The sequence below is a fragment of the Bubalus bubalis genome, chromosome 16 (genome assembly GCF_019923935.1).
Source record: "Bubalus bubalis isolate 160015118507 breed Murrah chromosome 16, NDDB_SH_1, whole genome shotgun sequence".
In the NCBI taxonomy this organism is placed as follows: Eukaryota; Metazoa; Chordata; class Mammalia; order Artiodactyla; family Bovidae; genus Bubalus; species Bubalus bubalis.
Window position 1 is genome coordinate 45,187,722 of NC_059172.1, and position 13,945 is coordinate 45,201,666.

The 13,945-nt window shown below is 46.6% G+C and overlaps 1 protein-coding gene across 3 annotated transcripts in view; it reads left to right on the plus strand.

The window, feature by feature from the left end:
* Positions 1 to 13,945, plus strand: part of PARVA (parvin alpha) — a 180,572-nt gene that overhangs the window by 104,180 nt on the left and 62,447 nt on the right. For all 3 annotated transcript variants that reach the window (XM_006055220.4, XM_025266660.3, XM_025266659.3), the window contains 3 exons: positions 4,433 to 4,522; positions 4,604 to 4,674; positions 7,585 to 7,687. In XM_006055220.4, the coding sequence (XP_006055282.3) occupies positions 4,433 to 4,522; positions 4,604 to 4,674; positions 7,585 to 7,687 (264 nt within the window). The remainder of the gene's footprint in view (positions 1 to 4,432; positions 4,523 to 4,603; positions 4,675 to 7,584; positions 7,688 to 13,945) is intronic.

Here is a 13,945-nt window from a genome sequence, read left to right on the forward strand (position 1 = left end):
AGCTGGACCCAGAGTCATGCTGTGTTTCCCAGAAAAGCCAGGCTCCCTCCCTCATGGTGAGCGCTTCAGGAGTTGAGGCAATCGCCCTGCTCTCCCAAGCCCGACCTTCAGCCGGGCATTTAATCTGTTTATTAAGTTATGACTAATGGCACCGCGAGACACCAAAGGCTGCACATTCAGACCTAGTTTTAGGTGGTTGAGGAGGTTCAGGGGAAAACATCATATTCATATTCTATGCCGAGAAAATTCAATTGCAGCTCTTTCTCTTTCAGAGTGCAGGGGTGGCGAGGGGCTTCTGCTGGGTCCTGCTTTGGTTTAATAGAAATGAAACCTCCAAAGCACGTGGGCTGTTTTGGGAACATGGCCACTAATGCGGCCCCATGGGGCGGGGGGCCAAGGCTGAGCCGGGCAGTTTGCATATTCACTTTTACAAACAGTTGGCTCCGAGTCAGCAGTTAATGGGATGGGAATGATGTTCCTGTACCAAATCATTTCCTGAAAAAAAACATTTCCAATTGCAAACATATCTCTGCCTTTCTTCTTGGGTTTGTTTTGTCTCTGTGAGTGAATTAAAGAGGCAGGGCAGAGGGGAGTGTTTCTGACTGGGGATTTTTCATCTAAAAACATTTCTAACAATGATCTACACAGAAAAAGAGGTCCTGTTCAGACCCACCTTTAGGAGTCCTGGCTGCAAATATGGTGTTTCTAGTCACACGTTAGAGGTACAAATATCTCTATATTCACAGATTGGCTCTTACTCGACAACAGTCTTGGGACAGAGGTAGCTTTTTTCTCTTTACAAAAAGTAAGCTGGAAATTCTGGCCTAGAAATGTGCCCACACACGCACACACAGGATCAGGCCAAAGTATGGTTTTCCTCCCCTAAGGACAGGCTGAAAGTCTTCTTTGCATGCTGTACACTGCTCTGGTAAATTGTGCTTCAACTTATAACCTGTGCAGTGGAAGGGTAGTCTTAACAGGTTTATTCATTTTATTCAACAAATGGTCCTTGAATGCTTATCATTTTAAGTAATAATTGCAAATAATTACATAGCTCTTAACCAGGTACCAGACACTCTTCTAAATGTTTTACATGTATTAACTCATTTAATCTTCTCAACAACTCTAGGAGGTAGGCAATATTATTATTACCCCCATTTTGCAGATAAGGAAACTGAGGTGTAAGATGGATGAACTTGTCCAAAGTCACGTACTAGTAAGTGGTAGAGCCTGTATTTGAATGTAGGCAGTCTGACTCCTCTTCAGAGATCTAATATCAAACAAAAGAGGAAAAGTGCCAGTCTTTCCACAGCTTACATTCTGTTGAGGAGGGGATAGATAATAAATGTAGAAATAATAGTTATTTCAGATTGTGATGAGTGCTAAGGAGAAAATACAACACAAGACGGAGGCAGGGGACTATTCAGAGGGTCGTGTAGGTCTTAGGAAGGAATTGGGGTTTTATTCTGAGTGTAATGGGAATTCCCAGGTGGCAGTAGTAAAGCATCCTCCTGCAATGCAGGAGATTCAGATTCAATCCCTGAGTCAGGAAGATCCCCTGGAGAAAGAAATGGCAACTCACTCCAGTATTCCTGCCTGAGAAATCCCATGGACAGAGGAGCTTGGCGGGCTACAGTCCACAGGGTCACATAAGAGTCAGACATGACTGACCTACTAAGCATGCACATGAGGGGAAGCCACAGGAAGGCGTAAAGCAGGAGAACGTATGATTGTGTTTAATCCTTATAGATCATTCTGATTGTGCTCTAGGAAGTAGACTGGCATGGGGAAAATGCATCAGAAAGCAGTGGGCAGGTTAGAAGGTGGTTCTGGTTATTTAGGTGAAAGATAACGGTGGCCTGAACCAGAATGGTGATGATGGAGCTGGTGAGAAGTGGTTGGAATAGTGTCCTGTTTTGGAGGTGGAACCCAGAAAACTTGCCAATGTATTGGCTGCAAACAGTAAGGAAAAGAAGGGAAGGGTGATTCCTCAGATTTTGGCTTGAACTCTTATGCAAATGGTAGTGCCATTTACTGAGGAGGAGGAGGAGGAAGGTGGACGAGTCTTGATGTGGTGTTGTTACAGTGGAAGTAAGGGTACTGAAGATCACGTGTTCTGTTTTGGGTGTATAAATTTGAGATCTCCATTAGTAGACAAAAGAGGAGATATTGAGTGAGTCTGGAGCTCAGGGTCAGGCCGAGGCTAGAGATTTTGTTTGTTTTTGTATGTTTCTGGTTCTTGTTTTAATAATGAGTTGACTTTTGTTTTCACAACCCAGTGATGCTGGGTAAATAAAACCACTCAAAAGAATAAATTATGACAGAGCTTGGTTGTTTTTGTACATGAAAAATATCTAGGAAGATGCTGCATTTTTACCCTATCCCTGATTTTGTTGCCTTGAATTCAGTTTTAGATAATACAATCTTATTAACTTTAAAAATATATAATACAGCATACATCAGGCTGGAGATTTAAATTTGGATATCATCAGCATTTGGACCTATGGCATCAGTCAGGATAGCACCATCACAGAATCTTCTGTGATAATGGAAATCTACATCGGCACTGTCCAATGGGCTGCCACCTGCCCCACGGGGGCCACCGAGCACTTGAAATGTGACAGGTGGAACTAAGAAACTGAGTTATTAATTCATTTAAACTTCAGTAGCTGCATGTGGTTAATGGCTACTGTATCGGACAGCACAGACCTGGTGGCAGGGTGGGATGGGGTGGAATATACAGATGGAGAAGGTTCTGGGCAAGAGCTAGTCTCTTCACTGGCCAGTTAACCCTGTCTCACACCCACACTGAAACGTAACTTTATTTCCACTTCCCATTGCCTGTGTAGTGATGCTTGTTAAGTGGTAGAAATCTTGCTTCTTTGTGAGAAACAGCCTGGAAAAGCAAATGGCTGGTCCTAGGAGGAGTGCTAGGAGACATTATAAAGCCTAAAGAAGCAATTGTGCTTTGCTGGAAAGCAAACACAAGCCCATATTTATAGAAGCATTTAAACCTTGAAAGTGTCACTTATATTTTTCAATTATGTTTTGTGGGGGGAATTATATAGAATGGTGGGTGTCTGTGGATTTGGAGATTCAAGATGGTGACTGGCTGATATCCCATCTGAATGTCAAGAGCCCACAGCAACAGGACTGAATACCAGCTTCATAATGCAAGTTGTGTCTCTCTAGGGCAGAGTGGGTTTCACTCCCTTTGTTAGGCAATCTCGCTCCCTGTCCAACTGCAACCATCAGTGACGTCTGCTAATATGAAAGAACTCTTTGTAAGCAGCTGCCTGTGCTTAAGAGTACTTGCAAGTGTATGCTGGCAATCGGTGAGGCCAGAGTCAATACAAAAAAATAAAATGGAAAGATGGGACATTGCTTTTACCAAAGTTGATTGCAGCTGCCGAATCACCTCCTTAAGAACTGTTTGGTGACCAGCTCCTTCAGAGAAAACGGTTGTTCTGTGCTTAATTGGTGCAAAGGAATTGCCCAAACTGGAATTGAGTAGAACTGAGGGGACTTGAGCCACTGCTTTTAGGAGAGGTAATAATCCAAGGTCAGTGCTCAGCAAAGGGCCATCACACAACTGGTTTTGTGGTAGGAGTTTATATATATATATTTTTAACTAAGGCTTCATGTCGGGGGTGGGGGTCAGTGGATGGAGGGGGTGGGCTGGAAGTGTCTAGTGGTCACTGACCTCTTGTTATTTTTCTTGAGGACAGTGGAATTGTAGACTTCTAAGATTTGGGAAAGTATAAAAGAACTTGATGGTCACCTGTCCAGCTTTTGATGTTCAGCTGAGGGAACAGGCCTGGAGAAGTGAGGTGCCTGACCCCAGGGCCCATGACTCCCTACGGTTGAAGGGATAAATCCAGAGCCCAGGGAGAGGCCAGAATGAGGCATCCTCGAGCAGTGCAGGAGGTGGGTGGGAAGGAAGGGGGAGAGAGAAAAATGTCCGAAAAAATACACAGGAGCCAATTCAGGAGAGAAGTCAGAGGAGGGTTGACCTGAGGATGGAAAAGGCCTGTGGCTCAAATGAAGCCTCAGCGTGGGGACCTCGTGCATCCAGTCAGCAAAGACTTGTCAAGCGTGCACTCTGCACCGGACGGCAAGCGCTTGAAGGAGGGACAGGAGGGAGGCATGGCAGAGACTTAGGAAAGACGTCAGTGCTCACTTTGCTTCCATTTATTCCAAGATCATCTCTGAAGGGAGGCAGATGTCCATGCCCGATTTTTCTAGGAAAGCGAGTGAGGTGACAGAAGGAGTGAGATGAAGGGGACGGTTTGCTCCTTTTAAAGGAGAGGCAGGAATCGGATGCAGGCTGCGTCACAGCTGTACGCTAACCCTGGTGCTTTCGTTTCTCAATCCGCCTCGGTGTGGAACACGGCTATGGGCTGCTGCATAACGCTGCGCTTCCTTCTTTCAGTGTCCGAGCTTCAGGAGGAAGGCATGAACGCCATCAACCTGCCCCTCAGCCCCATCCCCTTCGAGCTGGACCCTGAGGACACGATGCTGGGTAACGGGGTCTCTTGTTCTCTCTGGGTTAGCCTGATGCCTTCAGAGCCACCACCTCGCTGACTGCCTTTTCTTTTTAAAGAGGAGAATGAAGTGCGAACGATGGTGGATCCCAACTCACGCAGCGACCCCAAACTTCAGGAACTGATGAAGGTAAGAGGAAATTAGAAGGGGATTCAGGTGCCTCCAACTCCACAGGTGTCTCTAGACCAGTCACCCTGTGTAGGTGGCACCACTCGAGCCACTGCAGAGAGAACAGAAATCCACAGCAGTCCCTGGCCACAGGCAGCTTGCAATCCAGAAGGTGGACATCTACAGGTTAACAGAGGTGGGACGTAACAGGTGCCCAAAGAATGGTATGGACCATTAGCACTGGAGAAGTTAGTGCAAAAAACTCACATTTGCCAGGATCTTCTCACTCCCACAGCCCTTTCACTGCATTTCCCAAGGACCCGCAAAAGTACCCTCTGAAGTTGGATTTAGTATCCTCTCCATCTCTTTTACAGATGAGGACACTGAGTCTCAGAAAAGCCAGGTGATTGTTCATTTATAGTCATGGCATGAGTGGAGGAGATGAGATTCAAACAGAAATGATTAAGATGAAATAACATACTGTGCATAATGTACTTGGCACAGTGACTGACCAATGGTCACCCTCAAAAAATCTCTATTTCCTCCCCCTTCTGATTCCCTGTCCTGTGTCTGTCTTCTTCAGCTTCTCCAAGCTGCACTTAAAACAGGACCAAAAGGCACTGGGTGCAGAGTGATTCACTCAAAATGCAAAGCTGAATGTTCATTTTCCTGCTCAAAACCTGTGTGTAGCTTCCTATGAACTGCAGGTTGAAGCCCACAGTCCTGGGGGTGGTGTTTGGCATCTCCATGCTCCAGCTGCCTCTTTAACCTCAAATAATCCCTGCTTGGCAAGGGTGCCACGGGGACAGCAGACCTGTTCATGGCGGCTCCCGGTGCGCACCTGCACACAGCTGCCCCACACTCCCACCGCCAGGGCTTTGGCCATGCAGTCCCTCTGCCCAGGTGCTCTACTTGCCCTTCAAAGCCAGGTCACGTCCTTCAGGAAGCCCTCTCTAAACCTGGGGCTGTCACTCAGCCCCTCTGTGCCGCTGTGGTTCACGCATTTGCTTCTGTACTGTTGTCATCAAATGACGTTCCAACGACTCATATACTTCTCGGTCTCCTTCACTAAGTGGGGAGCTGCTCCCGGTTAAAGATTGTCCTTTTTTTTTCATCAGGGACAGTCTTTTTGTACCCTCAGGATCCAGCACAGAGTGATATATAGCAGATATTAATAAATGCTGGATGCGTAGATGGTTGGATGGATGAAGGAGAGAAGGAGGGAAGGGGGAGGGGAAGAGAGAGGAAGGAGGAAGGAAGGAAGCACGGAAGCTCCTGCCTTAGGCCAGTAGAACACTGTGCTTTGAAAGCCCGAGCCTCCACTCAAGGGTGGAAACCAAGCCCAGCTCCCGCCTGTGTTGTAAAGACAATCTGCTTATGCGAAGTCAAAGACGTCAAAAGGTGATGCTCTGGGACCTCGCTGGCAGTCCAGTGGTTAAGACTCCACGCTTCCACTGCAAAGGGGTGTGGGTTCAATCCCTGGTCGGGAGCTAAGATCCCACATACCATGTGGCATGCCCCCCCCCACAAAAAAATGGGTGATATTCCGTTTAGGTGAAGTGGTCAAAAAGTCGGAACTGTAGTGCTTGCCTGAAGCTTGTGATCAGGAGAGGTGACTGAGCACAGAGACCAGAGGGACCTTCTTAGGGTGAGGGAACTATTCTGTATCTTGATTGTGGTTATGGTTACCCAACCGTGTACAGTGACCAAAAGTCATCACACTATATACCTAGAATTGGTTAATTTTATCATATATGAATGATACCTTCATAAATAAAGCAAGAGGTTGAAATTAAAAAGGCAGTGGCCTTGTGCAAGCTTCAGTTTCCTCACCTGAAAAACAAAACTGATGCTACCTGCCTCTCAGGATGCCGTGTGGATTAACTGAGTGACTGGTCACCTGGAACGCCTCTGCTGGATGCCTGATGCACAGAGGCTAAGACACGGACCACAGAGGACACTGCACAGCCCCACTGAGAGGAGGCCTGGCGCAGGGAGGACAACATGTGCTGTAGAGTGAGGTGGACAAGAGTCTGATTATTCCTGTCCCTGCCCACAGTTAGCTCTGGGACCTGGGGCTATGATTACTTCTGTGTTTGGTTTTACCTCCTGAACATAGGGGTGACAGTAACCACCTGGCCAGATGTCATAATGGGAGAGTGCTTTATTTATTAATACAATCTGCCCTTATTGGACATTTGGCCCTTGGTGTGTGTAATTCCTTTCTTTTTTTTCCCTGATATTGGTTTTGACTTTTGGCCACTCGGTATGGCATGTAGGATCTTAGTTCCCTGACCAGGGATCAAACCTGTGCCCCCTGCAGCGGAAGTGTGGAGTCCTAACTACTGGACCACCAGAGAGACCCTGTAATTCTTTTCTACCACCTAGTGTGGGAGGTGTCTTCAACTTCCATTATAGAGGTGGGGAGTCAGAGGTTCAGAGCAGATAACTAGCTTGCCGTAGATTCATAAATCACAGAGATATGCACACAGTGTTCATGGATGACAGAGGTACACACACACACAAACACATACCAGTCCATCAATCCCAGAGATGCACAGATTATTTTAGTAGGTAAAGTGAGGGTTTCAACCCCGGTTTGCATGACTCCAAAGCCCATCCTCTCCTGGCTGCAAAGCCACACAGCCGAGCACTGCGTGAGCGATCCTTGCCATTCGGGGAAGGGAAGGCAGGGCCAGAGGTATTAGCAGAGACACTGGAGGCACCAGCACTAGCAGAGCCTATACCTGCAGCTTAACGGGACTGTTGGGCTCACACTCACAGCTGCTGGCACACATACTCAGGGGTGTGGATAATTCTGCTCCGTTCAAAATCTGAAGTTCATTTAAATTTTCACTGTCCAGGATGAGAACACTGGTGTGTAAGGAAACACCCTATGACTCTTCTCTTATTCTCTCTCTCACTCTGCAGGTATTAATTGACTGGATTAACGATGTTTTGGTTGGAGAAAGAATCATTGTGAAAGACCTGGCTGAAGATTTATACGATGGCCAAGTCCTGCAGAAACTTTTTGGTAAGAGGAGAGTTGAATGTCGCAGTGGGTGTCTTTAAATCTAGTTCAGAGCTGTTCTCCAGTCACAACAGTTCACCGAATGGAATAGGGATGGGTGCCTTGGGCTAGCAGACCAGTGAGATGTACTCGGGATGTTTTACATGAATGCATTGCAAAGGGAGGCTTTGGGACCAGACAGGGTTGCTCCGCCTAGCAGCTGAGAATCACCAGCAGGGCAGATGACAAGACTCCACTGCGCACTGAAAACATGCTTCACCCTCTCCAGAAAATTGTGCACCTGTGGCCTCTGTAGGTGTATTTACATGTGCGTGGAGTTGCATGTGTGTGTTTGTATACCTCTGTCACCTGTACATATGTGTGTGTTTGCATGTATATATGCATACCTCTGCAATCTATGGCCAGGTATGTGTGTGTGCTCCTCTGTGTATCTCTCTCCGGTTGGTGCAAGTACGCAGGCGTGTGGCCCTGTGACACTTGGCTCCTGTGTGTCTCCAGGTGTCTCGCCTCCGGCAGCGTACGCATCCCTGCGGCAGTTCGCAGCTGTTCTGTGAACGTGTGAGGCTGTTGGGGAGGGAAAGGAGACTTCCGGGTGACATTAGTAGGGAGAGGACAGATTCATCGTGACTGGATTTGGACTCCTCCTCTCTGTCCCCCACTTTCTGTCCTCCTAACCGCTGCCCTAAGTTCTAGACTCTCATTCTTAGCTTCCCACTAGCGCCTCACACTGAGCGCATCCTCTTTCCTAAGGATGTTTCTTTCCTTCCAAGTGAATAAAACCCCTTCCTCCCTTCCCTGCCCCTCCATGGCTGTGGGGCAAGGGGTCTCCATGTCCCAATTTCTTGCTCAGAATTCTCTCCCGCATCCCCTCCTCCCTGCCTTTTCACTTGTCTGAACTGTTGAAACAATTTCCGAGCTCACCTCTTTGCCTCGCATCTCACCTGCCCCACCCCATTCCCCTTTGCAGAGGGAGGCTTTGTGACCAGATGGCGCTGCTGGTGGAGGAACCTTTTTTAATTGCAAGTCTCATTTTGTCAGTACTCGCTCTCCCCTACCTGTGGGACAAAGTCCAGACCTGTTAGCACAGCATCCAGAGCATCGCATCTGTCTTGTCAGCCTCACCTCCAGTCACTCACACGCGTGGCTCATGCCACGTAAAATGCTTAGACGCTCACCTAACACACAGTGAGTGCCCAGTCAGTGTCTTCTATCATTTCACTGGTAGTTTGTGAACACCACACCATATTAAGACATACACCAGGCATATTCACACCTCTTTTCTTCTGCCTCTGGGGCCTTTCTTCCTCCTTTATCCACTGAGGTAAACCATCATTGCTCATTCTTCCTATCTGTAGAGTCAACCAAACGTGCCTCCCCTCAGCACATAGTCACATTTGAAAGAAATAGTCGTGTGTTCTGTGTTCTCTCAGATATAGATACACACACGTATATAAAGCATTCATGCTTTTATTATATAGATAGACACACATGTACATAATATGCATGCCTTTGTTATATAGGTACACATACCTATATATAACATACATGCTTTTATGTTATAGATACAGAAGACATGTATACATAATATATATGCCTTTATTATTGTAAGACATTCCATTTTGTTTGTAGCTGTTTATGTAAATGTATGGGCTTCCCTGGTAGCTCAGCTGGTAAAGAATCTACCTGCATTGCAGGAGACCCTGGTTTGATTCCTGGGTCAGGAAGATCCCCTGGAGAAAGGATAGGATACCTACTCCAGTATTCTTGAGCTTCCCTGGTGGCTTAGATGGTAAAGAATCCACCTGCAATGTGGGAGACCTGGGTTCGATCCCTGGAATAGGAAGATCCCCTGGAGGAGGGCATGACAACCCACTCCAGTATTCTTGCCTGGAGATCCCCATGGACAGAGGAACCTGGTGGGCTACAGTCCATGAGGTCATAAAGAGTCAGGCACAACTGAGCGACTAAGCACACACGTATAAGTGTGTGTAGGCTTCTCAAGGGCAGGAGCCATGTCATATTCCTTTTTCCAGTCTTCTCCAGTAATAACACATTGCCCAGCACTTAATCAATGTATACTGAACAAATAAATAAATAATATAAAATCTAGTAATTTCTAGGAGGCTAAGCTCATTTGGTACTCAATCATCAATATTAATGCGTATTAATATTTAAAGGCTTGTAAATGCAACTGAACACAGAGGGGAATGTGTTTGGCACGTGCAGATGTGGAAACACCCTGAGCCTCACTGATGACCTCTCCTAGCATTCGTAGCTTTTAACTGCACCACCAAATTTCTAGTTGGGACCTGACACTGTCCGGAAGTGTTCTATGCTGGCCTTCGCAAGCAGAGGTGGGACATGGCTGTGGGGTAATGGAACACGGTCATGAAGCAGTGTCCCCTCTGGGAATGGTTACAAAACAGCCCAGCATCATCCATGCTGCCCCGAGTCAGGCATCAAGTACAGTCAGGTTAGACCACCTCAGATCTCAAACTTCACGTTGAAAAGGTGATTAAAAACAGAGCTGATGCCTCTTTAGTTAACATAAGTGTGGGTCTAAGGCTAGACATACACATTCAGAAGCTACAGACAGCATGCCCACTGTAGAGAACTCGTTTGCAGTTTAAAATGTGCATCAGGAGCTCCTGGGAGGAGGCGGTCTGGAGATGGGGGTTTGGGGTGACCCCTCTGACCTTGAGGTCCCCTCTGGCTATTTTCCTTTCTTCGTGCCCAACCACATTTCTCAAAATAATGGTTGGCACTCCCTGGCCCTGCTTCCCCCCCACTAAGCATTGCCTCCTGAGGCACGGGCTGGGTGCCACCACCGTGCCATCCGCGCTTCCTTCCCACGTCGCCAGTGTCACCTGAGAGTCCCGCTTGCGTGGCGACACGTGACCCTACAGGCGTCTCACCTGCCTCCCCACCCGACGGTCTCTGTGGCCTCGCGCTGCCGTTCTCTTCCACCTCTGACACCTGCTTCTCAGCCGTCCTCCTCCTCTGTTCTTCTCTCCATGATGGTTGGGTTTCCTCCAGCTTCCATCCTTGGCCTCCTTCTCTTTTTCTTTCATACCTTCTTCCTGGGAGATTTTGTCTGTTCCTACAGTTTCACCCATCAACTACATGGTCATCAGCCTCAGATCTCTATCCTGGAATAGCTCTCTCTTTGAAGCTGTGAGTAAGGTTATCTCTTCCCTGCCTTTCCAGCCTGCCCACCTGCATCTCACATGGGCACCTGTAACCCGCCTGCCCCCAACTCTGCTTATCTTCCTCCTCCCCAAACCCATTTTGTTTTCTCTCTTGAGGAATGCTATTACGAGCCCAGATTAGAAATCTGGGGGTAATCCTGAATTGCTCCTTCTTCCTTCATATTCTGTTGGTCACAGTTCTAACAACTGTATTCCCATATATACGTGTCAAACCCATCTCATTTCTCAATCAGCTAGAACATGTGCAATGGCATCCCACTCCAGTACTCTTGCCTGGAAAATCCCATGGACGGAGGAGCCTGGTAGGCTGCAGTCCATGGGGTCGCACAGAGTCGGACACGACTGAGCACCTTCACTTTCATTTCTCACTTTCATGCATTGGAGAAGGAAATGGCGACCCACTCCAGTGTTCTTGCCTGGAGAATCCCAGGGATGGGGGAGCCTGGTGGGCTGCCATCTATGGGGTCGCACAGAGTCGGACACGACTGAAGCGACTTAGCAGCAGCAGCAGCAGCAGAACACGTGCAGCGTTTGTAAAAGTGCCTGGCACACTGCGCCCTGGGTCAGGGGTGGCTGTCACCAATATTTTCCAACCCCACTGCTGCCGCCTTAGCTCAGAGCCTCATCATTTGTCTTAACTTCTCTGGCTCCAAACTCCTTTTCTTACGTTAAGCTGTTTCCTGCCTTGGGAGCATTCTGAAGTTCTCCCAGATCTTCTTCATATTTCACGATTTGTTTTACCACTTAAACCCATAGCCCATTTGTCAGTGTTTCTTTAAAACTTTTCTATTTTGAAATAATTTTAATAGAGTTGCAGAGACAGCCAAGAAGTTTCCCGTCTCCCTTTACTCAGCTTCCTCTAATGTCAACATCTCACCAAGCAGACGGTAAGCATCAAAACTAAGAAATCAGTCTCAGGACAGTGCTTAACTGAATCGCAGAATTTATTTGGATTTCACCAGTTTTTACATTCATGTCTTTTCTTGGTTCTAGGAGGTAAACCCAGAATCCCCCATTACATTCAGTTGTCACATCTCCTATCTTTCATGACCTTGGCACTTTTGAGGAGGACTGGTTAGTTATTTTGCAGAATGGACCCCAATTTGGGTCTGCCTGGTGTGTTCTCATGATTAGAGTTGTGTGTTTGGGGAGGGGTAGCACAGAGCTGATGTGTCCTCAGCGCATCATTTCAGGGCAGACACGATGTTACCGTGACTGGTCACTTGTGACATTAACCTTGACCACTCAGTTAAGGTGGTGTTGGCCAGGCTTTCTTCACCATAAAGTTTTACTACTTTTCTCTTTGTTATTAACTTATTTGCAGGGAAATACTTTAAGACTTTGAAAATATCTTGTTTTTTCTTACACTTGTCCCACTAACTATAATCAGTGGAGCATGTCTGCTGGTTATTGCTGTGGTGGTCTAGTGGAGGTTTTCTATTTTCCTATTCTCCCATGCCTTCTACATTTATTAATTCAAAGTCTTCTGTAAGGATAAGACTTACATGTGTATACAGTATTTATTTATATTAGTATGGATACAAGGATACTTACTTTATAATCATTCGGTTCAGTTCAGTTCAGTCGCTTAGTCATGTCCAACTCTGCAACCCCATAAACCACAGCACGCCAGGCCTCCCTGTCCCTCAGTAGCTCCTGGAGTCTACCCAAACTCATGTCCATTGAGTCAGTGATGCCATCCAACTATCTCATCCTCTGTTGTCCCCTTCTCCTCCTGCCCTCAATCTTTCCCAGCATCAGTGTCTTTCCAATGAGTCAGCTCTTTGCATCATGTGGCCAAAGTATTGGAGTTTCAACTTCAACATCAGTCCTTCCAAAGAACACCCAGGACTGATCTCCTTTAGAATGGACTGGTTGGAGCTCCTCACAGTCCAGGGGACTCTCAAGAGTCTTTTCCAACACCACAGTCCAAAAGCATCAATTCTTCTGCACTCAGCTTTCTTTACAGTCCAACTCTTACATCCATACATGGCCACTGGAAAAACCATAGCCTTGACTAAATGGACATTTGTTGGCAAAGTTATGTCTCTGCTTTTTAATATGTTGTCTAGGTTGGTCATAACTTTCCTTCCAAGGAATAAGCGCCTTTTAATTTCATGGCTGCTGTCGCCACCTGCAGTGATTTTGGAGCCCCCAAAAATAAAGTCTTTCACTCTTTCCACTGTTTCCCCATCTATTTGCCATTAAATGATGGGACTGGATGCCATGATCTTAGTTCTGAATGTTGAGCTTTAAGCCAGCCTTTTCACTCTCCTCTTTCACTTTCATCAAGAGGCTCTTTAGTTCTTCTTCACTTTCTGCCATACGGGTGGTGTCATCTGCATATCTGAGGTTATTGATATTTCTCCCTGGCAATCTTGATTCCAGCTTGTGCTTCTTCCAGCCCAGCAGTTTCTCATGATGTACTCTGCATATAAGTTAAATAAGCAGGGTGACAATATACAGCCTTGACGTACTCCTTTTCCTATTTGGAACCAGTCTGTTGTTCCATGTCCAGTTCTAACTGTTGCTTCCTGACCTGCATACAGATTTCTCAAGAGGCAGGTCAGGTGGTCTGGTATTCCCATCTCTTTCAGAATTTTCCACAGTTTGTTGTGATCCACACAGTCAAAGGCTTTGGCATAGTCAATAAAGCAGAAATAGATGTTTTTCTGGAACTCTCTTGCTTTTTCCTTGATCCAGCAGATGTTGACAATTTGATCTCTGGTTCCTCTGCCTTTTCTGAAACCAGCTTGAACATCAGGAAGTTCACAGTTCATGTATTGCTGAAGCCTGGGTTGGAGAATTTTGAGCATTACTTTACTAGCGTATGAGATGAGTGCAATTGTGCGGTAGTTTGAGCATTCTTTGGCATTGCCTTTCTTTGGGATTGGAATGAAAACTGACCTTTTCCAGTGCTGTGGCCACTGCTGAGTTTTCCAAATTTGCTGGCATATTGAGTGCAGCACTTTCACAGCATCATCTTTGAGGATTTGAAATAGCTCAACTGGAATGCCATCACCTCCACTAGCTTTGTTTGTAGTGATGCTTT